At 42.2% G+C, this 26905-nt stretch overlaps 2 protein-coding genes and 1 long non-coding RNA gene across 4 annotated transcripts in view; 2 read left to right on the top strand and 1 right to left on the bottom strand.

Moving 5' to 3' along the window:
* The window catches only part of LOC121630393 (scavenger receptor cysteine-rich type 1 protein M130-like), a 98528-nt gene that overhangs the window by 30564 nt on the left and 41059 nt on the right, over positions 1 to 26905 (top strand). The window lies entirely within an intron of this gene.
* LOC121629659 (scavenger receptor cysteine-rich type 1 protein M130-like) lies at positions 193 to 12667 on the top strand. 2 transcript variants are annotated; one of them, XM_041969369.1, is made up of 4 exons: positions 193 to 541; positions 635 to 925; positions 12283 to 12365; positions 12448 to 12667. In XM_041969369.1, exons 1-4 carry the CDS (start codon positions 226 to 228, stop codon positions 12565 to 12567), a joined length of 810 nt encoding a protein of 269 aa, XP_041825303.1. In that variant the 5' UTR covers positions 193 to 225; the 3' UTR covers positions 12568 to 12667. The 2 variants fall into 2 exon arrangements, with proteins under 2 accessions (XP_041825303.1, XP_041825302.1); XM_041969368.1 differs by having other exon boundaries at positions 12274 to 12365.
* Positions 13466 to 14100, bottom strand: LOC121629666. Its single transcript, XR_006008409.1, has 3 exons — positions 14015 to 14100; positions 13667 to 13725; positions 13466 to 13589 (listed from the first exon to the last, which is right to left on the bottom strand). It is a non-coding gene; the product is annotated as an uncharacterized LOC121629666 (long non-coding RNA).

Raw genomic sequence — 26905 nt, 5'->3', positions numbered from 1 at the left:
AGCGTATACTATGGATTACCAGCTACTGGGATCACCATTCTGTTGTGTTTGCTGTTGATTTTTATGTTGATTTTTCTTTTAAAAACAATAAAATGTTCATTTTTAAAAGGAAAACAGACAAACTGAAACTAAAATCATCTGTTCTTCTTCTTAATGTGTAAAATGATCATCTATAAAAAGTAGTTTCTCCTCATCATGGTGTAACTGTGTGTGTGATGGTGTGTGATGTGTCCAGACTCTGTCAGGCTGCTGAATGGATCCAGTGTGTGTTCAGGCAGACTGGAGGTGAAGTCTGACCAGACCTGGTCCTCAGTGTGTGAAGCTGACTTTGACCAGCAGGATGCAGAGGTGGTCTGCAGGGAGCTCGACTGTGGGCCTCCTTCAGTCCTCCAGGGGGCGCTCTATGGAGAAGGGGAGGCTCCCATGTGGACCAAAGAGTTCCAGTGTGGAGGCCATGAGTCTGCTCTGCTGGACTGTAGAAGCTCAGACTCTGATAGAAACACCTGCTCACCTGGCAGAGCTGCTAGACTCACCTGCTCAGGTAGAAGAGGAGCTGGAGCTTTGATCTGCTTCATTTCTCTTCTCATCAAACTCACTTTGTTCTTTTACTGATGACTCTCTGATCTCTGTTCAGATCCTGATGATGTCAGGTTGGTGGGAGGAGCCAGTCGCTGTGCAGGAATACTGGAGGTGAACCTGGGAGAATGGAGACCAGTGGGTGTTGTTAACTGGACCCTGAAAACTGCAGCTGTTTTCTGTGAACATCTGGACTGTGGTTCTGCTGTTTCTGTGGGAAAGAGAGAGGAGACCTTTTACAGATTTGTGTGGTGGATCGAACCTGACTGTGTTCAGTCTGGATCTCCTCTGAGGGAATGTGCATTATCCTATTTCTCCACTTCCTCCATCCTGGATCTCACCTGTTCAGGTAAGCCTGTCAGTGAGATCACCTCTGACATCATCAAAGGTTGGTCAAGTTGTTTTATGAGATTTTAAAGCTTTTTATTAACCAGTTTGTAAATGAGAGTGAAGTCCAATCAGAGTTCTGACTTAAGTTTTCAGGGAAAAAAAACAAACAAACAAACAAAAAAAACAACAACTGGACGGAATCCGTTTAAGAAATGATCAGCACATAATTATTGATTATTTGTTTTATTTGGTGTAAACCTGATGGACATCATGATATCCACAGAGGTTTCCCTCTGCAGAAAAAGTAAACTCACACCTGGATTTCTGCTCAGTCTGTTAGATCCACAACATCTAACATTAACACCTCACTTATTCCCAGCTGAGGACTCGGCCACATCCAAACACAGAACCAATTATTTCCATGTTAAAATACGTTTTTCCTGTAGACAAAGCTTTTCCAGGAAGGAGTGTGTCCACACAGTTCCAGGTAGAACTCTGTAGCATCAACACCAGGGGTCTCATTTATAACCGTTGCGTACGCACAAAATGGGGCCTGAAACTGGCGTACGCCTCTTTTCACGCAAAGGTTGTGATTTATAAAAAACAAACTTGACGTGAAAATGTGCGGTCTTTCACGGCAGCTCTGACCCATGCGTACGCTGGTTTTGGAGGCTGGGGGAATTGGCGACACAGATGGAGAGGTGGGGAATTAACAACACACTGCATCCAGAGTCCTCTTGTGGCAGCGTGGGGTCCTGTCACCATGTCTCCAATTAATTTTGCGCTCTGGCTGTATGACCGCAGATGTGATTTCGGCTCACTGGTCAGCCTGCATGACTTCAACCCGGCAAGAGTTCATAACCCGTCTCTGCTGTCTATGCGTCCTGCTACACTCTTCCACATCCAATTTCTCTATATTGCAGGAGAACAGGCCGACATTAAAAGGCAATTTGCAGCAATGTCCGGTTTTCCTAATGTAATCGGCGCAATTGACTGCACTCATATTGCTATAAGGGCCCCATATGTCGATGAATTCATGTATGTCAATAGGAAGCATGTGCATACTATCAATGTTCAAGTCATATGTCAATCCAACATGATGTTGACAAATGTAGTTGCACGATGGCCTGGCTCTACACATGACTCTTACATCCTAGCGCAAAGCAGTGTAGAGAAGAGACTGCAGGCAGGCGCTGTACGTGATGGCTGGCTTCTTGGTAAGACAATAACTTTATATTGACAACCAGCTTGTTGAGCTTTGCAGCTTCATTAGCGGTTCACTCGAGGAAGAAGTGTGACGGAGGCAGTGATCCTCTTTAGCCTATCCGGCATATTTATTTGTCATGAAGAAGACAAACGAGCAACGTCCCTCTCCTGGTAACATCTCATCAGGAAGGAATCATTAACAGTACAAAAAAAAAGGGGAGGGAAAACGAGAGCGTCCCTTGGGCGCGCACTCTAGGACATGAACGTGATGACATAGCAAGCGTCTGACCTGATAAACTTGCGCCACACCCTGGTGAAGAATTATATTACATTTCACTTTCTCTTAACAAAATTACATGTTACATTCACAACTTGAGTACACAGATAAATCTCACATCTTAACACCCCCACTTGTACTCAGGTTGCGTAAATCTGAACAACAAAAAAAAAAATTGCAGTGTATACTGCTGCAGACGTGGATCTCTTCCACTCTTTCAGATACCAAACATTATGTTTGCAAACTTTCTCAGTTTTAGCTTAGAAGTAGGTTTGGTCATGATATCAGCAACCATCTCCTCAGTAGTGCAATACAGCAAACACATTTTCCCTTCATTTACGATGGATCTTACAAAATGATATTTAATATCCACATGTTTACACCGCTGTCTGCACACTGGATTTTTGGCTAAAGCGATCGTTCCCTGGTTATCCTCATAAACTACTGTCTGTGCATAGTTATAGCCATCGATGCCTTTCAATAGTTGTTCTAAATATATACACTCTTGCATCGTAGATGCTAGAGCCATATATTCTGCCTCACAGGTAGACAGCGCTACTGTGGGCTGTTTCTTGGTTTTCCAGGAAACTAAGGAACTGTCCTTACTTAAGCTTACGCAGTAACCTGTAGTGCTGCGTCTGTTGGTAGTGTCACCTGCCCAGTCAGCATCACTATGGGCCACTAGACCTAGCTTCTCACTGTTGTTTCTCCTGAAACACAGCTCCTTATTTGAAGTACCTTTTAGGTACCTCATCACGTGCTTCACTGTAACCCACTGTTCCTCTGTTGGTTCACAAAAGTATTGTGATAACTTGCTTACCACAAAACTTAAGTCTGGACGCGTACATGTAGTAAGATATATAAGGCTGCCTACAGCCTCTCTGTACATCTTCACATCACTCATTTTCGCAGCATCTTCTGTGTAACATAGTTTCTGATCACAGGGAGTTTCTCTGGGTTTACTGTTTTGCATGTTGAACCTTGTTAGTACCTTGTTAACGTACTTTTGTTGTGACATTCTTACACATCCGTCTGAATGAATGAAATCGATCCCAAGAAAATGTTTAAGTGTACCCAGGTCCTTCATCTTAAATCTGGCAGAAAGCATTTTCTTCACATCAATCATTACTTGTATGCTGCTTGCTGCAATGATCAAGTCATCGACCCAGATAACCATGATGGTTTTCTCATACTCTGTCTCCTTAGTGTATACACAGTTGTCTGCTGGGTTTTGCACGAAGTCGTTTTCAGTCAGGTAATCATGTAAGATCATATTCCAGTTTCGGCCAGACTGTTTCAGCCCGTACAGGGATTTTTCTAGTTTACACACCAAATCTTTCCCTTCTTCATAACCTTCTGGTTGGTCTGTGTAAATCTCATAATCAATGGGAGCATGTAAATAAGCTGTCTTCACGTCCATTTGATGGAGTAACAGGTTTTCCTGTGCTGCTTTTTGCAACAGTACTCTTATGCTTGTTAAGTTGGCTGTTGGGGAGAATGTTTCACCATAATCCACCCCCAACTTCTGACTGTAACCTTGAGCTACAAATCTCGTCTTGTACTTATCATTTCCATCAGCGTCAGTCTTAACAGAATAAACCCATTTACCCCCCACTGTTTTCTTGCCCTTTGGCAAAGTAGTTAGGATAAACGTGTTGTTTTCTTTTAGTGACTGTACCTCTTCATCCATGGCTTTAACCCATTTCTTTGAGTTAACTGACTCTACAGCTTCTTTGAATGTATGTGGGATACCACACAGTGTTCTGTAGCAGTAATCTATGGTAGTGTGGATCTCATCACCATCACTGTTACTAGCTACAAAATCCCTTAGATGGCTAGGTTTTCTTCTCTCCCTAGTAGGATATCTCCCACCAGGACCATCACTGGCTACATCTGGCTCTTTCTGGTTGAGCTCATCGGATGCATCATTTACTGGCTTTTTCTCTCTCACTATTGGTTCTTGAGCCTCCTCATTGTTCTCATCTGCTTCTTGTGTAACTCTGTCAATCGATGGCTGTTTTACTCTGTCATAACTGTCACTTAGTTCTACATCATATGTCTGTGTTTGTCTCTCCGCACTTGCCTTGTTCATGAATTTAGTAAGTCGATGTTTTCGGACGTTCTCAGTATCAGGATGATAGACAAAGTAGGCGGGGCTGTTCTTATCATAACCAACAAAATATCCTTGGTCACATTTTGAATCAAGTTTCCCTTTATCTTGCTTGTACGTGTAGCATGCAGACCCAAATTTATGCATTTTTGATAAATCTGGCCTTTTACCCGTTAGCAGTTCGTAAGGAGTTTTTCCTGTTCTCTTATTGAAACATCTGTTTCTCACTATAGCTGCCGTTTGAACAGCGTAGTTCCAGAGGTGTTTAGGTAGCTGGCTTTCGATTAGCATGCACCTTCCCATCTCGAAAAGCGTGCGCCAGCCCCTTTCAGCTGTGCCATTCTGGTGAGGTGAGTATGGGGCGGACGTTTCGTGCCTAATCCCCTTTTGTCTTAACAGGTCCTGGAAACTCCTGCACATGAACTCTGTCCCATTGTCGGATCTGATACACTTCACCTTCCCATAAGGGGCAACATCCGCTAAGAATCTCTCAGTCGCCTGCAGTGTGTCGCTTTTTGCTTTAAGAAAGTATACAAATACTGCATTTGAATAGTCGTCAGTGAACGACTGCACATATTTGTACCCATCGATAGACTCAGTAGCTATTGGACCAGCCAAATCAGTATGAACCATTTGTAATGGAGCCTTTGCTCTTACATCAGGATTTCGGTTTCTGGTTTGTGAAAACTTTCCCTGAACACACACCTCACATTCTTGGCTGGGTCTTTCTGCTTTACCCTTTATCTGCATACCATTAACCACACTTTGCAATCTTAATATGTCATCATAGTTGCAGTGGCCTAATATCACGTGCCACGCTTGTACATCATGACAAGTGTTGCACTTATCATTGTTGTCAGCTTCAGTTTCCAAATAATACAGCTTGCCATGCACATTAATGTTAAAGTTAGTACTATCTTTGTGGGTTAACATGTCTTGTCCATGTTTAAAAATAACTGTAGCTCCTAATGCAGTGGCTGACTTTACTGAGAAAATGTCCTGGGGATATGAAGGAATAAACAGTGCACCTCTTAGTGTCGCTCTGTGTCGCTGTCCTGTACTGTCGATCAGGACCACCTCAGCATCCCCCCGTTGTTGTGCGATGCCTCTGCAAAGGGTTCCATCCGCTAACTCCACACAGTGCATCTCTGGCTTGAAAGTCTCGTCGAAGCTCTTGAATTTTGCTACATCGTTGATGATGTGTGAGGTAGCTCCAGTATCTACCATCAGGCCCCTCTCTTTAATGCTGCGTGCTGGTTGCTGGACTTTCATGTCTGCATCCATGATTCTGAAGGCAAAATCCTCTGCCGCAGCTCCAGATCCGTTGCCGCTCTCATCTGCGATCTTCCGCGCCCCATCTTGTTTGTCTTTGCGTCTACAGGTGGTATGGGTGTGCGAGCTACTCCTGCAATAACTGCACCACGTCTTTCGTCTGCAAGCTTTTGCTCGATGACCTTTTGTTCCACACTTGAAACATACCATGTTGACATCACTCCTGTCTTTGCTCTGTGTCCTCGGTCTAATGTCCGTTTTCATGGCTCTACCCGCGGTCTTCATTATGTTATCACTGGATTCGGCTGCGGTTAACTTTTCAGTGGCCTCAAAACTACGCAGCTCTGTTTTAAACTCGGGAAACGTGATATTGTCTTTACTGTGCGTCACGTGTATTGCAAATGGCTTAAAACTTTCCGGGAGCCCTTTTAAAACCATTGCGATTAGTAAGCCGTCGCTTAAAGTCTCACCCGCGTTGCGTAGGGCTGAGATGGCGTTCTCTGCTCTGATTATGTAGTCTGTGACCGCCTCAGTACTTAGCTTCTGCAGCGACGTTAGCGTGGTGTACAGGTTGATGATGCGGGGCTTACCCTTCCCGTCGTAGTATTCCCTTAATATCTTCAGGGACTTTCTTCCATCATCGGGGGCATCTCTCATGATTAATGAGAGGCTTCTATCATCCAAAAGTTGAATCAGCTCGGCGTATGCATCGGCATTTTTCTTGCCGTCTGCCGCTACTTCGGCCTCACCGTTGGGTTCCTTCAAAACGGTGTTCTTTAGTCCTAATAAATGCAAATGTCCGAGCACTTTAGTTTCCCAAAGCTCATACTTGCTCTCATCTCCGTCAAACATGAGGCGAGGAGACCTGCTTGTCCCTCATTGGTCCATGATGCTAGCCAGCCGTTAGCACGCTATCCGTCGCGACTTTCTAGCGGGGGTTAAGCATCGAAAAAAAAAAACTTCTTCAATTCGAATGAGTCCTGGGCCCATAACCTGTTGAGCTTTGCAGCTTCATTAGCGGTTCACTCGAGGAAGAAGTGTGACGGAGGCAGTGATCCTCTTTAGCCTATCCGGCATATTTATTTGTCATGAAGAAGACAAACGAGCAACGTCCCTCTCCTGGTAACATCTCATCAGGAAGGAATCATTAACAGTACAAAAAAAAAAAGGGAGGGAAAACGAGAGCGTCCCTTGGGCGCGCACTCTAGGACATGAACGTGATGACATAGCAAGCGTCTGACCTGATAAACTTGCGCCACACCCTGGTGAAGAATTATATTACATTTCACTTTCTCTTAACAAAATTACATGTTACATTCACAACTTGAGTACACAGATAAATCTCACATCTTAACACAGCTTAGCCAGATGCAGACCACTGATGCACTGTTTCATTGAAATGCAGGGGACAGTGGCTACCCCCTCCGGCGCTGGCTCCTGACCCCCTTCCCAAACCCCCAGAGCGCAGAGGAGACCCTGTTCAATACCGCTCACTACCGTGCGCGCTCAACTGTAGAGCGCGCCATCGGCCTTTTAAAATGCCGGTGGCGGTGTCTGGATGCGTCAGGGGGTAGATTATTGTACCATCCCCAAAAGGTGCGCAGGATCGTGAGGGCGTGTGGCGTGCTGCACAACCTGGCACTGAGGCACGGCATCCAACTACCTCCTGGCCTCCCCCCTCCTCGGAATGCCGACCCTCACCCACAGCCCCCTCCCAGACACAGGGAGTTCCAACACGGGGCACGGCTCCGTGAGGAGGTCATGCAGCGATTAAGCAGACAATAAGGTTCACTTTTTCACAAGCTCTTTTAATGTGTTTGAAATGTCGAACATAATGTCACACAAATTATGCAGTGTTGTTCTGATTTCCTTCAGTTCATTGATGGTTTCTTTTTGATCTCGCCATGGTCCGCTCTGTCCCGCTCACAGAGTTAACTGAGGTAACTATGTGTTGCCACTCACGACACTTACTCTTATTTGTCACGCCACTACTGTGGCTACCAAACAAAATAATTTTTCGACTCTCCACCTCACTCACTAATGCATCGATTTCTGCCTCTGTGAAGTTGCGTTTTTGGTTCGCTTCCCTGCGGTTGCCGTTGTTCATGGATCACAACATGGATCAGCTGGCTCATTTTAATACACGCTGAGGTACTTTGCATTGACCATTTATGGTGGAAAGTGGGTGTGTAGTGGGCCAAATTCACCTGCGCAAACTTCAAGGACGAGTGTGATTTATAAAGGGGAAATTGCTTGCACCTGTGCGTACGCACGGTTTTATAAATCAGAATATTTTATGGCGTACGCCAACTTCCGGTTTTGGGCGTAAGTACACTTTTAGTAAGAATCCTACGCACAGTTTTATAAATGAGACCCCAGGCCTGTAGTTGGTGTTGCCATAAGTGCACAAAAATCTGGGAGCATGGAGCTATAACATCAAGTCAGATTAATTAAAGAGAAAAACTTTTCTAACATAAACATGTTTAACAACCACTGACTCGGTCTTTTGTTAGGTTTAGGACCAACATTATTTAGTGAGGGCTCAGAAAAGGTGATAGTTTGGACTAAATCACGTTTGTCGACCGCATTACACAAGGCTGGTTTGTAAGTTTCCAGGCTGATGCATCAACAGCACATTTCACATGAAGCTAACATGAAACCTGCAGGAAAAGATGATCTGTGGTTTATTGATTTCTTAAGCCCCATTTCCACCGACGCATTCTTTTGTGTTTCCACATGCAAAAAAAAAATCCGACCTGACCCTACCAACTTCACTGGGACCCTTCCATCGGGGTACCAATCTAACCAACCTGAACCAAGGGTGAAGTCTGAACCACACAATCTGTTGACTTGTTAACGTGTCACAAAAACAGTCAATATAATTTTTAAAATGAAACCAAATGAGATGAGATAGAGTGAGTTAAGATCCTGATGAAATCAGTCTTGGGTTGGATACCAGCTTCCAGCCTCTGGTTTAGGCCATCAGCAAATGATAGGCTTTCTGTGAAACAGAAATTCCCTTTAAGGACATAAAACTATATTTTCATTATAAAGAAAAGCGGACTTCTGATGTAAACAGAGACAAATAACACATTTTTTTTGCTTTCATACAGTGTGCCAAATCTTTTGAATTGCTTCAAATTTTAATTGAGATTTTAATACTTTTTTAAGAAAAAATCCATCCATCCCTCCCTCCCTCCCTCATCTGGCTCCTCTCGATGCAGAGGAGCAGCGGCTCTACTCTGAGCCCCATCCTGGATCACGGAGCTTCTCCCCCTATCTCTAAGGGAGAACCCTGACACCCTGTAGAGAAAACTAATTTCGGCCGCTTGTATTCACGATCTTGTTCTTTCGGTCACTAACCACAGCATGTGACCATAGGTCACTGAAATTCCATAAAAGTCATCAACAGAATTGGTGACAAAGGGCAGCCTTGGTAGAGTCCAACCCTCACTGGAAACAATTCTGATTTACTGCCTGCAATGTGGACCAAGCTCTGACACCAGTCGTTCAGGGACCAGACAGCTCATACAAGGGGACCCACTCCACTCTTGGAGTATCCCCCACAGGAGTCCCCAGACACGGTCGAACGCCTACTGCAAGTCCATAAAGCACATGTAGATTGGTTGTGCGAACTCCCATGTCCCCTATATCACCCTGAAGAGAGTGTAGAGCTGGTCTACTGTTCCATGACCGGGTTGAAAACTACACTGCCACAAAGGCCCGATAGGACTCCATCGTCTTGATGGCATTCCTTACTGCTGGTGTCCACCAACGAGTTTGGGGATACCGCCATGACAGGCACCGATGACCTTACGGCCACAGCTGTGGCTGGCCACCTCAACAATAGAAGCACAGAATGCAGCTCACTCGGAGTCAGTGTCCCCTGCCTCACCCGGACATGGTTGAAGCTCTGCCAGAGATGGGAGTTGAAACTCTTTCTGACAGGGGACTCCACCAGATGTTCCCAGCAGACCCTCACAACACGCTTAGGGCTTCCAGGCCTGACCGGCATCCTCCCCCATCATCTGAGCCAACTCACCACCAGGTGGTGATCAGTTGACAGCTCCAACCCTCTCTTCACTCAAGTGTCCAAGACATGCGGCCGCAAGTCCAACGATACGACTACGTCGATCATCGAACTACGGCCTAGAGTGTCCTGGTGCCAAGTGCACATGTATACACTCTTATGCCTGAACAAGGTGTTCGTTATGGACGAGCACAGAAGTCCTACAACAAAACACCACTCAAATTCAGATCAGGGGGGCCATTCCTCCCAATCACGCCCATCCAGGTCTCGCTGTCATTGCCCACATGGGCATTGAAGTTCCCCAACAGAACGAGGTAGTCCCCGGAAGGAGTGCTCTCCAACACCCCCTCCAAGGACTCCAAAAAGGGTGGTTACTCCGAACTGCTGTTTGGTGCATAAGCACAAACAATGCCTGTATGTTGGTAAACTCTAACATACAGGCGCCAAGTCCGGGGGCAATGAGAATGCCCCACATGCTTCAGAATGGAAGAGGGTCCAGCCCTTCTCAAGGACAGTGGTTTCAGAGCCTAAGCCGCACGTTGAGGTGAGTCCAGCTATACCAAGCCAAAACTGCTCAACCTCGCTCACCAGCTCAGGCTCCTTCCCTGCCAGAGAGGTAACATTCCACGTCCCTAGAGCTAGCTTCTGCAGCCAAGGATCAGCTGGCCAGGGTCCGCACCTCTGGCAGCCGCCCAGCTCACACTGCACCCAACCCCTATGGCCCCCCCTGCAGGGCGGGCTCATATCACCCTTTTGGGCTGAGCCAGACTGAGCACCATGGGCAAAGACCCGGCCACCAAGTGCTCGCCTCTGTGCCCCACCTCCAGACCTGGCTCCAGAGGGGGGCCCCGGTGACCCACATCCGGGCAAGGGAAACCTGGGTCCATGATTTATCATCATCATAGGGGTGTTTTGAGCCACGCTTTGTCTGGTCCCTCCCCTATACACCTGTTTGCCATGGGTGACCCTACCAGGGGCATAAAGCCCCCAACAACATAGCCGCTAGGATCATCAGGACACGTAAACTCCTCCACCATGATAAGGTGGCGGCTCAGGGAGGAGAAAAAAAAAATCCAATAGCTTCTAAATCAAGTGACCCAGTCACTTCAAAGCAAAGCTGAATTGAAGCAGATGAACATCCAAACAAGACACAACTCTTCCTGATTTTCTTGAAGCTGAGTCACAGTCAAGTGATCGACCAATTTGTGGAATTGAAAAATAGGCAGTACGCTCTAATGCTCAAAAATTAAACAAACTGTTCAGAATGAGTTGGACTATCACTCTGAAAACTAGGTGATAACCATTACTTTGGAGTGTGTATGAAGAGAGTGGTGACTTACCATTGTTTGTTATGGAATTTATGCTTTTGCTGCCATGTTGAAAGTGTTCATGTTTGTTAAAATAACTATGTTCTTACACTCAATAATATCTCAGTTAGTATTTTTGGTAGGAATGTGGCAGTGGCATGGGACAGTGTGTGTGTGTGTGTGTGTATGTATGTATGGAAGACGGGGAAAATGTGGTAGGGGGCCTGTGCCCCAGTAGAGCTTTATGCCTAGCAACGCCTCTGCGTCATGCTATTACATTGCTGAGGCATCTATCGCTATCCGGCTCATTCTCCCCCTCTCAGGTACAGTTTTGGTTGGCTGTCGGAACGCAACAAGATTTTGGTCGCACCCAAACTGACCCGTCCTGACCCGAACCTGTTGGTGGAAACCAGGCTTTATTTTCTGAAGGACAGTCTGATAGGAAGCCTGTTGAAGTCTGAGTGATGTAGTTTGACTTGATGTCGAGCAGACTTGATTCACATATCCCCGGATGTACGGTTGAATGAATAGTTTTAACAAACAGCTGATTTAGGTGGTAAAACTCACTGTGAGCTTATCATCACTAACAGATCAGGGTCTCCATTAAGGTTTTTCTCGTGGTGTTTAGAAGTTTAAAAAGAAAACAGCTTCTGTGACTCAGTTCTGAGCATGCTCCTCATGTGACTGATCACATGATTGATCAGCTGTTGCCTCCTCAGAACAAACATGTCTGATAAGAAGTAATGATAAGAACTCCTGCAGGCTTCTCTCCTCGTGTTCTGGTTCTGGACCACAGCTCTGGTTATTCCAGCCATGTGGAACGTCGCCTACAGGCCACCTGCTCACCACACACACTGCTTCATACACTTCAAACAGCTGATGGAGACCAAGCTGATCAACATTTCAGAGGGAGAGACTAAAGTTTGTTTGGGAAACATTTTTCTGTCTACAGTCAGCTGCAGAGGTTCTGGATTCATCTCCACACAGATCAGGACATTTTAACCAGTTTCTTTAGTTTCTGGAGTCGCTGGTTCTCATGGTTCTGCCCAAGAATAAAAACTCAGATCCCACAAACCAAGACAGAAAAGAAACTGTTTAATCCAGAAATATTACAGACATGATATTGAAATATTGTAATTGTGTGATTGTGAATGTGTTTGATCAGGTCCAGCAGATCCAACAGTTCTTCTCATCAAAGTGGTGGTCCTGCCTCTGACTCTGCTGCTGCTCATCACCGTCCTGTGTTTCTACTGCCGGGTATGAACACATCTGTAGCTGAGAATGAAGCAGTCAGCTTGGAAACTGAAGAGATGAGTGATGTGCTGTCATGTTTCTCCAGGCCAGCAGGGGGCAGAGGTGGAGCAGACAGGAGAACGTGGAGCTGGTTGAGTTAAACCTCGGTGTGGCTGCAGCTGAAGGAGGGCCGACTGGAGCTCAGGAAGCAGAGGAAAACCTCTAAGCAGCTCCTCTCATGTCCTGATGAGTTTTACAGCCGACACGCAACCAACCGTCAGCTCAGCCGAGGCTCTACCGTGGCCCTGAATCATCATCATCCCCCCCCCCAAAAAATCTCTCCAGTTCTAAGCGATTAACGTGAATGACCCATTTGACCAAATAAACGACAATTGTCACCGAAGAGCAACAAATTTGCAGGTCTGTTATAGGAGCTTGATGGTTACCTGCAGGGTAACAGAGGGTACCTCTACCAGCCTTATTTGCTGACCCCTTACCCTGATCCTGAGCCCGGCCCGCAGCATCGTTACAACTTGGCTCACTGCAGGATTCCAGCCAGGGTAGAGATGACTATTGGGATGCTTAAGGCCCACTTCCAGTGCCTTTGTAGGCTCAGAGTCTCCCCAGATAGGGCATGTGACATTATTGTGGCATGTGTCATTCTCCACAACACTGCCACAATGAGAGGAGAGCAACGTCCGACTCAGCCACTGAATACAGCTGATAATGAACATCCTGACCCCCCCGCTGATGAACAAGATGGAAGAGCAGTCAGAGACACAATATGCCACCATCATTTTGAGTGACCCATCGCCTCCCCAGTGTCACTTCCAACATTTATCTGTTAAAGAAAAAAAAGTGCAAGTTGTATTATAGCACCACACAATGATTAACTGAAAGATGTTATTTTCAAGTTGTAAAACCTCTAAAATCTATAATCTTTTAAGCTGGAATCTTTAAACTTGATCATGTTTTAATATTGTCTTTCCCCACACTGGAACTTTAGTTCTTGCATTTTATCCATTTTATTTTAGCTTTTTCTTTCTGTTTTTATTTAATTAATTTTATTTCTTTTAATCTTTGTTTTTTTAATGCACTTGTACTGATTTCTACACTCTGCTGTAATGTTTTATGTAAAGCACTTTGAATTGTCTTGTATATGAAATGTGCTGTACGAATACATTTGCCTTGCCTATAGGCCTCTGAACCCTCCCGCTCTGTGGCAGCTGACAAGGCGTCTGCATCCTCCTGTTATGCAAATTAAATGAATGCATGTTCTAATCCCACCCATTATTAAAAATCTGGGCAGTATGAAGAGTACTTACAGCTACATGGAGGTCTGTTATGGCAGAGGGCTCCACCAGACAGATTACACCATCTGCAACTGGTAGAAAATGTAGATTAAAACAGTTAAAATTATAACTTCACATAGGAAAAGTGCCCAGCCTAATTAGAATCTAGTTTTAACAACACATCACAATTTATCAAACATACAACTCTGAGTTACCTTAAAATAGAAACTTAGAATAAAAAAAAACTACCATCAGTCACAAAGAACTGTCCTGCTACAAGAAGATCAGCCACACTGTGTCTAAGATGGATGGGTGTGCGTCACTGAATTAACACTGGAAAAAAGGATGAATGTACATGTATCATTAATCTGAAGAACTAACCTCTTATGTAGGCCCTTGTGTCCTGGGGGCTGGTTGGGTCAGATGAGCTTCCTCCACATATTCCCTCTGCAGTAGGACGTCCACTGTGCTGACTGAGGCCATCTCCTCAGCCTCTGAATGGTGGTTGCCCCTGTTTTTCAGCCCTCAGCCTTTTTCTATTGGCTATAATGAAGGTAACATTTTAAACATCTAGTAAGCTATGTATAAAGACGTGGGTTTGTTTCAAAGTGGACAATATTAAATACTGGTTAACAGTGTTGAGATAGCTTAAAAAAACAATAGAAAACCTTTTTTCTAATTAGGAAATTTCACTTAACTAGATCACATGTTGATTGTAGCTACCGAATGCTGTTTAATTGGGTAGAAAAGGCAAAACGACAATGACATTATACCTCACCCGTTTTTTTTTATATTTCATCTTCATTTGCTGCCTGTTGGGTTGCACCTGCATATTAAAAACACACACACATGGGTGACTGTGGAAGTAATTTTAATGCATATGGTAATCGATCATATTTACTTATATAACAATAACAAGTGTAATCATTCTTTTATTCATACGATACATTTATTCATTTATTATCCTCAATTACATTTCATAATGTGTATTTTCCTTATATAGAACATTGAAGTTATTATTCTCCTGGTGTGTTCTTGTGTGAGGTCAAGCTGACCACTTTTCTTCCAGACTCGTGATATGGGGAAAAGTTGAGACTGATGGGCAGCTGCTAGATACGAACAGTCGCCTGTTTGGGCGAGACAATAAGAGAGCGGCGCCTCACAGTCTCTCCTTTCCTTCAGAGACTGGCCTTCAGCTTCTTGGATCAGGTTGAATAAAACTGATTCCTAAAATGTAGGAAGGCAGAGTCCTCTTGTCGGCTCCTGGGGTCAGCAAGACAGCTCTGGAACTTGCAAGTATTGCCTGTATTTTTATACTTCTCCTGTAATAAACCTTATATACTTTTACTCATCCCAGACTCTTTGTAATTTCTTCTACAACAATGATGCATCACATTAACCTGAACAAATGAGTGCGATACAAATGTTTAATAAGTGGAACACTCGAGATAAAAAAATAATACTACTTGCGCATTGACTCGGTCAGATATTTTCTATCATGTCGGATCACGTTCTTTTGCTGCCGCTACTGTATTGCTTTTGCTCCCGAAATATGCAAACTACCTAAAAATACACTTATAAACTGGTTAATAGGGAACAATATCACTTCCATGAAACTGAAATTACTGCATTAATCCAAACTGATGTGGAAAAAATACTTTTACTCCTTTTATTTACTTGAATTTGTAGTTTTTTTTCCATCCATCATAACAGAATCACACCTGTGCTACCTGGGCTTCCTGCCTATCAAGGTGATCCTAAAATCTGTGAACACTGGAGTCCAATCCAGTACTTTTCACAGTACATTTGTAATCTTGGTTATTGGTTGGAGGACCGTGATAATTATTTGCATGTTTTTGGTTCCTACCCACCCCTTGTTTTAGGGGGAGTGTAAAAAGAGGAGCTTGAGAAGTGTGGTTGGAACGTGAGCGACACGAGGCTGGTTGTACGTTGCTGTTCTGCTGTTTGGCCTAAATAAAGATACATAAAACACTTCCAATGTAGCCCGCCTTAATCCACAGCCTTCAGAGACTGAAGTCCACGCTACCGACGAGAAGAAAGAAGGGTTATAAAAGCTACACGCTAAAGTATGCCAAGGAAACCTTTTAGTTGCTGTTGAAAAAGTCAATGTCTCTTGGTGTTAGAAAACTAGTTTTTGACTTTTTGTTTTCAAATTCAGTTTTAATTAGTTTTTAGAGCAGATTCTCTTGTTTTTACAAGTTTTTGTTTTTTGAACACGCTAAGTTTTATTTTAGTTGTTATTAGTTTTAGTTTTCTTTTTTCTAAATTTGGGAATTTGTGCAAAATTTAAAATAATCAGAATAAGCTCTGTATAATAAAAACTCAACAAGATACAATTTTTAAAAACTGTATCAGGAGGAAACATGAACAGCCATCAACAAATCAAACACAACAGCCCATAAGATAACAGCCTTAAGTAAAAAAATGTGTTCAATGCTGCTTCTGAGATAGTGTGCTGGGTAAAAATCAACATAACCAACATACTAAAGACACACATCAACATAACATGAATCCATTCAAGAGACAATTCACAGTCCTTGCAGCCAGGAGTCTAAAGGAGCTCAATCTAACTCATCATGAACAACCTCAACAACCCAACAACCTCTAGACCAGAGCTTTAATTCATTCAGATGAAACTACTCATAATTAACCACATAAAGAATTAAACTGGAGGTGCAGCAACTTTAGTACAAATCACTGCAGCTGATTAACAGAAGCTCACATGTTATACTGGACATGATAAAGTGAAAGCAGTGAATATTTTAGACACTGAAAGTAAACGTGTCTGGTAGAACACAGAGCCAGACAGCTGGTTAAGATACTGATGTATCAGCTGGATTCTGATGATGCAGCCTGGGTGAACGGGCCTTTATGAATGTTGGATGATGCTTCTTGTCTTTGACTTTTAGCTCTAACTGGTGTAAAAACTGCTGGTGAAAACTAAGCTGGAATTAGCAGCAGGTAGCTTCTCAAGTCCCTCTGAAAATATTTAGCTGTATGGAAAATACTGGGACAGTGGCAGCTGCTTTTTCCTGGAACTGGATGGAGGATTGGGATTTGGGAATATTAAAACACAACTGACTGACTGGAGATAAAGAGAAAAAAACTAAAACAAAAAGATAAACAACGTTAAAAATTCCTCCTGCTTTTTGTCATTTGGTTTTATGTGTGAAATATTATGTAAAAGTGTAACCAGTCAATACATCATATATAAAACTGATACAAAACGTAGAAATAAAAGCAGCAGAAACAAACGGATTAAAGAAAAAAAAACCTAAAAAACACACCAGCATATGTTCTGTTATTGTACTGATGCTTATAAAACATGTTGCCATTAGATGTGTTTCCAGTACTGAGTGTGGTGACTGCAGCTGGATAAAAACTGGTTCTGAATCAGTTGGTTCTGGTCTTTATTGTCCTGTAACGTCTGTGTGACGGCAGCAGCTCAGAGTGTCCAGGGTGGAAATTGTCCTTGTTTCTTTTAAGACAGCAGGAACTGTGGAGTTCTTTTGGTGTAAATAATGACCTCCTTGTTTGGAGGTGTTGAGCAGCAGATTGTTGTTCCTACACCACACAGTCATTCGCTCCATCTCGTTCCTGTAGGTCTCATTCCCCCTCAAGATGAGGCCCACCAACTGCAAATGTGACGATGCTGTTACTGTGGTGGGTGGGGGTCATGGGTATAGTGGGTGTAGCAGGGGACTCAGCACCCAGCCAAGTGGGGAACCTGTGCTGAGGTTGAAGGCTGTGAAAGTGTAGTTACAGGTTTTGTCCACCAGAGGGAGACTGCATATATGTTTATGTATTAAAAACTGTGTAAAGTCAGAAATAAGCAGTTATACTCGTACTTCAAGTAATGAGGAAAAAAAGGTTTATACACTGGTAAAGAATAAAATTAATTTTTCTAGTTAATAAGATTTAGCCATTTAAAGTAATATTCCACCAGCAGTCCTTAATGAGAAATATAATCTAGGAGCCTTTTTCTTCCATTTTTTAATTTATTTTTTGTCCAACAGTATATAGAGGAAGTTCTTTCTCTTGAGATTTTAAGAAACAACGTTTATAAGAAAACATTTATTCCTTTGTCCATTCAATCAGTCGTCCTTTTCCCTGCCCATGATTCATTTACTTTGCTTGACTTCTGACACACTTTTCTATGCAGTAGATACATTTGGAATTCTCTATTTTGCCTTCTATTATACAGACAAATGTTTGGTGAATAAATGAATAAATAAACAAATAATAATATCTTTTACATTTTATTTTGAAAAGGTATAGAAAGTATTGTCTTTAACTATCTGTACTTTAAGGTTAACTCGATGAGATCAAATACTTCGTGGATCAAACACAGTTTCAGTTTTTTCTAATTGTCTAACATATTGACTCTAATGTGGGTTTGGAAGTGTAGTTACAGCTTGTGTCCACCAGAGGGAGACAGTATATATGTCTATTAGTGATGCGCGGGCCACCCCTTAACCCCTTAAATTTATAAGCACAGAATTATATAACGCTCTGTACTGACCTGCGAGCAAGGCTTCTGGCTCCGCCGATGGCACATTTGGTGGCGGTGTACGCGCTCTGTCCAATTCTCTCACAAGACGTCTGGCCTGGTCGTACACAGCGTGTCTCTCCTCAACTGAAAACATCTTCAGAGACTTGAAACGTGGACAAAGAAAAGTCCCAAGCTTGTGCGTGATGGTAATGGACAGTTTTTCGTTTAATAGCTGCATTACCCGTGCTCTAATGTAAACCATATATTCGGGGTCAGCAAATTGCGGCTCGCAGTGTTTTCTTAGTTTAAAGAACCAAAGCGCAACAAGCTGAATAGATGGATATTTTTCCCCTTCAAGCTCATCACTCGCTGTTTTAAAAAGCACCAGGAACTCAGTGAGTGTGTTCAGTACGTCCAGCGGAATCCCATCCAGACGATGAAGTTGGTCCTTTTCTTGCATTGCTTGTTGGACTTCGCGATACTGTTTGGTGACAGACTGCATCATTGCAACTTTACTATTCCGAGTTTCGCACTCCTGAATGACAGCGTGAGGGAGATTTACCACAGTACTGGACTTCTTGAGGTATGTCACAAGGCTTTTGCATTTGTCAATAACTTGACATATGTCTTGCATGTATAGTGGTGTGTTTTCTTTCTAAGCAAACGTGTGTTTGAGGATGATGTTTATTACATGTGCGGTGCATGGCACCCACTTGTAGCTCCGGAGTGCAGATTTAATGTTGGCTCCTTGGTCACTCACAAACATGACTTTTTGTAAACGATCAGCATTAATTCCAAAGTCATGAAGCTCTTTGATCATCTGTTCGTGAATGTCAAAAGCTGTTTTTTTAAGAGTAGAGTCAAATTCAGCCGTTGTTATGACACGACTCCTCAATTTCCAGTCCTCGCGAAGTGAGCTGTAAATGCTGTGTATGCGCGTTTATTGTACTCGTCCGTCCACATGTCAGTGGTAACTGCAATACCACAGTCCAGAGCTTTATTGACCTCTTGGGCAAGAATTTCTTTTTGCTCTGCGGCCTTTGTTTTGGCCAACACGTTCTCACTCCCAGTGCATCAACAGTCTGACGAATGGTCAGGGTTCCATAGCGTCACATGCCGACTCATTAGGTACCCGTTTTTCGTCATTTTTCGACGAGTTGAGTTACCCGACAGATTTACATTGAACTCCCACATAGTCTGAAATTGACGCCACGGGAAGCATTCGGGGTGTCAACAAGGTCTTTGTTGTCATGGTAACGTGACGGTCTCTCCGTCATATAAAGTTATTTGGTTCTTTTATATGGTTTTATTTTTATAATTTAGGTTTTATATTTTCTGCTTACTTTATGAGTAAGTAAGTCTGAGTAAGGAAAATGTCTGAAACTACTGTTATTAGTCGTTTTAATTTAATCAGTCTATGTCACACCAACGATCAGGCCCATTCTAACTGTAAAATATCACTATTACTCCAACACAACCAAAGCGGCCCAAGACGATCATCTATGTCTACATACAGAATCCAATTTTTATTTAATCGAAAACTGTAACCTGTATTACATTACAAATAAAGTTTTTTTTTTTTCTAATTCAACAGTGCTTGACGTCATTGTATGCGACAGTATTTCTTTATGAAATACAACATTATAACACAGTTACAGGGAAAAAATGCACGTAGGAGTATCAGACATTTGTAGAAGTGAAGCAAAATATTATTTAAGTATTTTTTTTGTTTTTTTGTTGTTTTGTTTGTTTTTGAGAACGACTGGGCTGGAAAGAGCGCGAACACGGAGGAGATGCTCTGACCGGAAGCGTCTTGAGTTTGTTATTATAATGTAACGTGCGGCTTCAGTGGTGGCTGCAAGTTCCCTCATCAAAGAGATGAGTCCACAGACGGAGACGGATAACTTTGTGCAACCACGTTTTTATTCCAACTTCATGTGCAAGCACAGGCACACGACTAAATTGACAAATCAGGAACTAGCAAGACCTGACTGAAACTTATTCCAATTAGCAGATTCAACTGTGCTAATCAAATACAAATAAACATAAATTGATATATAATTAATTCTGTTAAATCATAAACATAAATGATCAATTAACTGAAATTCTAACCCATACAGTAGTGACAATCTAGTAATTTTATCTTTTTCATACTTATTATTATTGTTCTCATTAAAACACATTCTATGTATGTGCTCAAGTAATCATGTGATTTGACATTATCATTTATTATGCAATTATAGGAAAATTCACAACAAAGAAAAATACCACAGGTGAGCATTGTCATATATTAAACAAACGTGCATTTTATTTAACACATCCTCTGACACACATCTACCTCATTAGTGTGGCAAGTTTTTAAACAAAAAAATGTTAAATAAGGTACTTAATGACTATAAAAGTAATAAAATAATATAGCCAGTGAAGTTAGGCACATATACGCAATAATATATACACAATAACAATGTTTTATTTTGTTATATGCTGCAGTCTGCTTGGGAGGAATGATGGAAGCTAGTTGGCTGAACCAGAGGAAGGTGATGAATCACCCATGGCAGTGTAGTGCTTGAATTCACTGGCCGGCTCCCATGTATCATCCCAGGTTTTGCCACTGTAAAGTATCATTAGTGCACAGTGTCATTACACAGGAAAAACTTCAAGATCGCTGTTTGAGAAAAAAAAAAACCATGATTTTCCGATAAATGTTTAAGAGGGTTTATTTTAGAGAGTTCAATGACATTGTAGCAGAGGAAATAAAGAACTTTTTGAGGTTAGCGTCAACAGTAAAACCACCAATGTTCTCCTCCTTATCACTGCTCTCCCCTTCCATTGTCCATGGCTGTGTAAGAATGTGCAGCCTACTCCCTACATAGTGCCCTATATAGGGGTCACACCATTTTGTAGGGGTGTCCGAATGTCCAGAGAGAAAAAAGTAGTGCACTCAAAATTACCCACAATGCATCTTGAAAAGTAGTGAGCATTGATGGCCACTAGACGGGTCAATATAGACCACAATGCATTGTGGGCAGAAGCTCAACATGGTGCAAGGAGGCAAAAAAACATTTTTTATTGAATAGATATGCAACAAAGAATAAAATACAACATAAGTAATAAAAATAAAAATATTTACACACAACTTTAGAATAGGTTTGGAATAACACCTTGACACACCTTGTGGTTGCCATGGTGATGCCTGGTAGTCAAATGGTCTGCAGCAATGGAAAAATAGGTAGCTTCCTGTCCGAATGGCCAAGAGAATGAGTCACTATGTAGTGTGCTATATAGTGCAGCCCTATGTAGTGAAGGAGTGGTTAGGGAGTAGGGTGGACATTTGGACACAGCCATGATCTTTATCATTGCCCTTGTCTTCCTTGTGAATTTTATTATCATTGCTGACACTATGGATGGGAACCAAGAATTGTTTCCAGTTGAGAATTGTTTTTTATTGTCTGATCCATCGGTATCATATGCCTCTGAGCTTATCGATTTCTCTTTGATACCCAGGGATGTGATGTTGACAGAATGAAAAAGGTGGAACTCTACTGTGGGGGTAGTTTTCTACAGCTCTCTTGTCATTTATTTTCAGAAAAGGTAGTGGTGTATTATGAACTTTCTATACTGTCACTCAGAGACTAACATTGGTGGAGTGGTGCGGCAAATTCCAGCAGTGACAAATGAGATGAGACCTGCTGACCAGCACACACAGCATCACTAAACCAACTTTAACCAACTTTGAGGTGAAGAAAAGAAGTTAGAGCTTTATTGGTTTCACCTCAGCAACCCTGCTGAGCCTGTTCAGCATCTTTTACAACAATGGCTTTTCTTGGAACCCCAGAGTGAGGCTTTTCTCCACAGCTGGATATATAACGTTAAAAACAGAACAAATCTCCTCCTCTCCCTCAATTTGACATTATCATACAGACAGATTAATTAATTCATTAATGCAGTTAAATTATGGCTACGAACCATTTCTCTTATCTAAAAGTTGTCTCGTATTTTTATCAGCATGTAAGGTCATTGGTAAATAGAGAAGATGATAAAACAGTAGCACTGAGAGACTGAACACCTGTGTAAGTCTATTTTTATCAGGAACAGATAAGGAATTGATTGAGAATCGGACTAATAAGCAGAATCAATAATGGCATCAATAAAATCTTATCAAATCACATAGATGTCATTGCTGTTATTCTTACTGCAAGATGCTGCAGTAATAAATTTTATTTATTACTGCATCCTTCATCATTTCTACCTGAGGCGCTACTCCAGGGGTCTCCAACTCTGGTCCTCATGAGCTACTGTCCTGCAGGTTTTAGATGTCTCCTACTACAACACACCTCTGCACAAGCCTGTTAATGGTCCAGTGATTTGAGTCAGGTGTGTTGCATCACGGTAGAATCCAAAACCTGCAGGACAGTAGCTCACAAGGACCGGAGTTGGAGATCCCTGCTCTATTTTCTATACATTACTTCCTGTGTGCTACTTTAAGTATGATCCAACAAACTTTCCTAAAATACTTGTAATACCACTTAACAGTGGTTTCACCCTGAGACCATTGTATGAATGCAACAGTAGCTTGTTCTTACCACACAGAGCAAGGCAACCAGCGAATTTTCATTTCTGCTTTCCCCTACACAAACAAAGAGATACCAACAATAATTTAGGCTGTTTAAGCAATCACTGCATAGAGCATATCATATTGTTTTAGTGTCTTTGAAAGGCCAGGATGAGTCACTAAGACAAGCAAGCAGCCTAATGGAAAATACCACAAATAAAAATAATTAATTCTTCAACATCTTACCTGTTTTATCCTTCTCCCAGTTATGCAGTAAAACATGAAGACTTTCTGCCTACTACATTTTTGGCAACCTAGAATAATGAAAAACAAGAAAAGTTTATTTGTATAGCACTAGATCAAATGCTTTCATATAGTGCAGGTGTAGACTGCACTATATGAAAGCATTTAGCAACACCAGCAAGGAAAAACTGCCCTTCATCTACCCTGACCAGCTTGCTTGAGAGAGAGACAGAATCGGTAAATCTGACTAATAATGATAATAATAGTAACAGTGGACATGATTGGAGAGGAGAGAAGACAATCTAGGCATATAGCACTATTGCTATATGCCTGTGTACTGGCTGGCGTGGTGTAATGTGTACTGTGTAATGGCTTGGTGACCCCAAAAAGAAAGCTGGATTTGCCATCCAATAAGTATAAGAGAAACTTTATTTATCTCTGACAGAAATTCAAATGTGTCAGTGTGCTCTTCTATTTATGTATTTATCAAATTAATTATCAATAACTGCCAAAGTGAAATTTGTCTGGGAGTCAAAATATTAATAGTGTCAGGTAACAAATATGCAAAACAAAACATACCCTTCCTTTTAGCCTTCACCTTTGGCCTCGCCTTACTCAAAGTCCCTCTTTTCCTCTTTCCCAAAGACTGACAAGATTTTGGAGGAGGCAAAGCTGTGTCCAAAGGAGGCACGGCCGTGTCCAGAGGAGGAACGGCCGTGTCCAGAGGAGGCACGGCCGTGTCCATAGGAGGAACGGCCGTGTCCAGAGGAGGAACGGCCGTGTCCAGAGGAGGCACGGCCGTGTCCATAGGAGGAACGGCCGTGTCCAGAGGAGGCACGGCCGTGTCCAGAGGAGGCACGGCCGTGTCCAGAGGAGGAACGGCCGTGTCCAGAGGAGGCACGGCCGTGTCCAGAGGAGGCACGGCCGTGTCCAGAGGAGGAACGGCCGTGTCCAGAGGAGGCACGGCCGTGTCCAGAGGAGGAACGGCCGTGTCCAGAGGAGGCAAAGCTGTGTCCAGAGGAGGAACGGCCGTGTCCAGAGGAGGAACGGCCGTGTCCAGAGGAGGCACGGCCGTGTTCAGAGGAGGAACGGCCGTGTCCAGAGGAGGAACGGCCGTGTCCAGAGGAGGCACGGCCGTGTTCAGAGGAGGAACGGCCATGTCCAGAGGAGGCACGGCTGTGTCCAGAGGTTGAACAGCTGTGTCAGTGGTAGAGGAACATGGAGAGCAAGAAGTGGAATGGAGTGTGGGAGATACAGGAACAAGATTAAGAGTGAAAACAGCATTATCCATGGGAGGGCTGGCGTGCTGCTCCTTTGTGGTGGCATCATGCTGCTCCTTCTGAGGGCCGTCATGCTGCTCTTCTGTGGGTTGCAAAAATACAAGTTTACTTTTCTTTAAAATCTACACATAATAATGAACAAAATTACATGTATATAAAACAATCATGTCTGAACCAAAAAGATCTTTCTCTTACCCTTGGTCAAGATGAACTCATAAGCTCTTTGCATTTTCTCCAATAAAGTTTTCGTAGAAGGAGTGGGGGACAGATGTGTCATTATGTCTGCTTCCCACTTCTTTGTAGCTCTTTTGTTCCCAATAAATAAAATGGGCTTATAGCCTATTGCCGCCAGTTTCTTCACCTGAAAATAACAGAAGTAGTTGGCACACATTAGTTCACCCTGCTGCATTATCATTTATATATATTTTTTTATTTTGCTGTTTCTCATTCTTTCACTGACATCATTCTTACAAATATTTGACAAAGTAAGATAAAAGATCAGTGACAGGAGACAATGAAGGCCAGATCATATTATGCCTAGTCTATGATATACAGGATGTTACAATATGAACTTTCCGTTAATGCCAAATATGCAGTAAGAGCATTCTTACTTACTGCAATACGGGCAGAATGAATTATACGCCCATGGTTTCTGTTTCTGAGGACTCCTTCTGCCCACTGGTTATCAAACGATGCCACCTTTTCTTTCATTTTTTTGTTTGTGGACAGACTTCCATAACAGGCACTACATGTTTTTCTGACTGCCTGATTCAGAATGTCACAAGATGGACAGGGCCTGAATTTTGGTGGTGTCATTGTGACAGGCAGAAAAACACTGAACAAACAACAAGAGTAAAGATGGACCGACAAACCAAACAAACAAAACAAACAAAAAGCTAAACAAAGACTGAGAAAGACTCTCAGACAGCAACAGGTTAGGACAGGATAACAAGATGTGGCTCTTAAAAGTGCCTTTGGTTTAAATTTTAGGAAAGCGGATGAAACAGTGGATGATAAAAGGACCTATGGAGAGAAAACAATAAACTAGTCAGAATAAGACACCAGATATGTTACACTCCGGTATTCTCTTCCTCAGAATATTTACATCAGTAAGTGGCTATATAGCTACAGGTTGCTTGGAGATGATATAACACAGGTAACTAGAAATACATCCCAACTGGAAATCATGCTTTTACCTGATTGTATGATTACTTGACAAAAACATTTGAATTTGAAAAGAACACAACTTTGATATTCAGTGCTAGCCAGTTCCAATTAATTCATTTTAACATCATTAAAATGCTCAAATTCAACACCCACTCAATGGTACAGCATTATTTTTCAGTCTGTAATCAACCAGCCACATTTATATTTTGCTATTATTTGGCTGATGCTAATTTCCCATCCAGGCGCGATGTTAGCTAATAGCAGATGGCTAACTTTTACTTCGATAACGTAAAGTCCTACAAACTTGCTACCATTGTACTTCTGAAGGTGTCAATAACTTCTTGCCCTGACTCGATTGGTTTGGGGTAAAGATTTAGCATTTGTCTCTCTGTAGGTTACGTGATATCTAATTATCTACCTTTCTACTTACCGAGAGGGAGAGCGAATGGGTGACCACAGGTGTTACGCTGTATTTGGTTACCCATCAGATTCTGTAAGGTGTTGGAGTAGGCCTACTCACATCCTTCTCACGTATTAAAATTTTAATTAGTTAAATGCATAATAGTCAAAGTATCTTTGATTGCAAAGTGAACCAAGCAATTTTTATTAATCCCACACAGAAATTATTCACCTGTGTGTGTGTTTTTTTTGTTTGTTTTTTTTTTTTTTTTTTTTTTGTGATGTCTTTAACATGAACACAAAAACCAAGGTGTTACTGATAACTCAACAATACGATAGGTATATTTTATGGGCATCAGTTTTAATTATTTATCATTTGATTCTGAGAATCAGTATATTTACCTTTCTCTTTGCATAGATCATACAGATGCAGTGTAAAGACATTTCTTTTTTATTTTTGCAACCCTCATTTGCAAATCAGAAAAAAATACAAGTCTGCTGCTGATTTGTATCAGACTACATGGCAGGGCTCTAGGGATTTGTAGTTTTTAATGTATATAGTGTTTTTCATTAAATTGGAAGTTGTAAGTACTGTATTTAGAGTGCACATAGGGGTTTAAGGGGTTTATGATTACATTTCTGTAATTAGAATTTAAATATTGAATTATTATACTGGTGAAAATTTATTTTAACTCTATTTGAAATCACCCTTTACTGTTCACTGAATTTACATGGTAGCTGAGGTCCAGAGCTTTCTATAACAGTTGGTCTCATGTCTGTAATCCCTTTTGTTGCTAAATTATGACCATTCAAACATGCACCAAGGTAAAGGTTCAAAGGTCAGTGTTTCAAAGCAGGGTCCATATAGAGTCTTCATAGTGACATATGTTACTCTCCAGGCCTAGACCTTTCCAACGACATATTTGGTTTGGCTCTATGACAAAGTTTTGATTTTTTTTTTATTTCATGGGCACAAGTCAAGCCAAGTCTACTTTCAGAGGGCACTTTGAAAGCCTAATATTGAAAATAAAGCTTTTTGTTCATTTGTTGTTGTTTTTGTTTTTTTCCCTGCAAACAGTGATCAAAAGCAGTCACCTTCTGAGATTATAAAACTGTTG

This window comes from Melanotaenia boesemani, chromosome 19 (genome assembly GCF_017639745.1).
Source record: "Melanotaenia boesemani isolate fMelBoe1 chromosome 19, fMelBoe1.pri, whole genome shotgun sequence".
Classification (NCBI taxonomy): domain Eukaryota; kingdom Metazoa; phylum Chordata; class Actinopteri; order Atheriniformes; family Melanotaeniidae; genus Melanotaenia; species Melanotaenia boesemani.
Note: the sequence above shows the minus strand (reverse complement) of the source record. Positions and strands in the feature narration are given on the sequence as shown.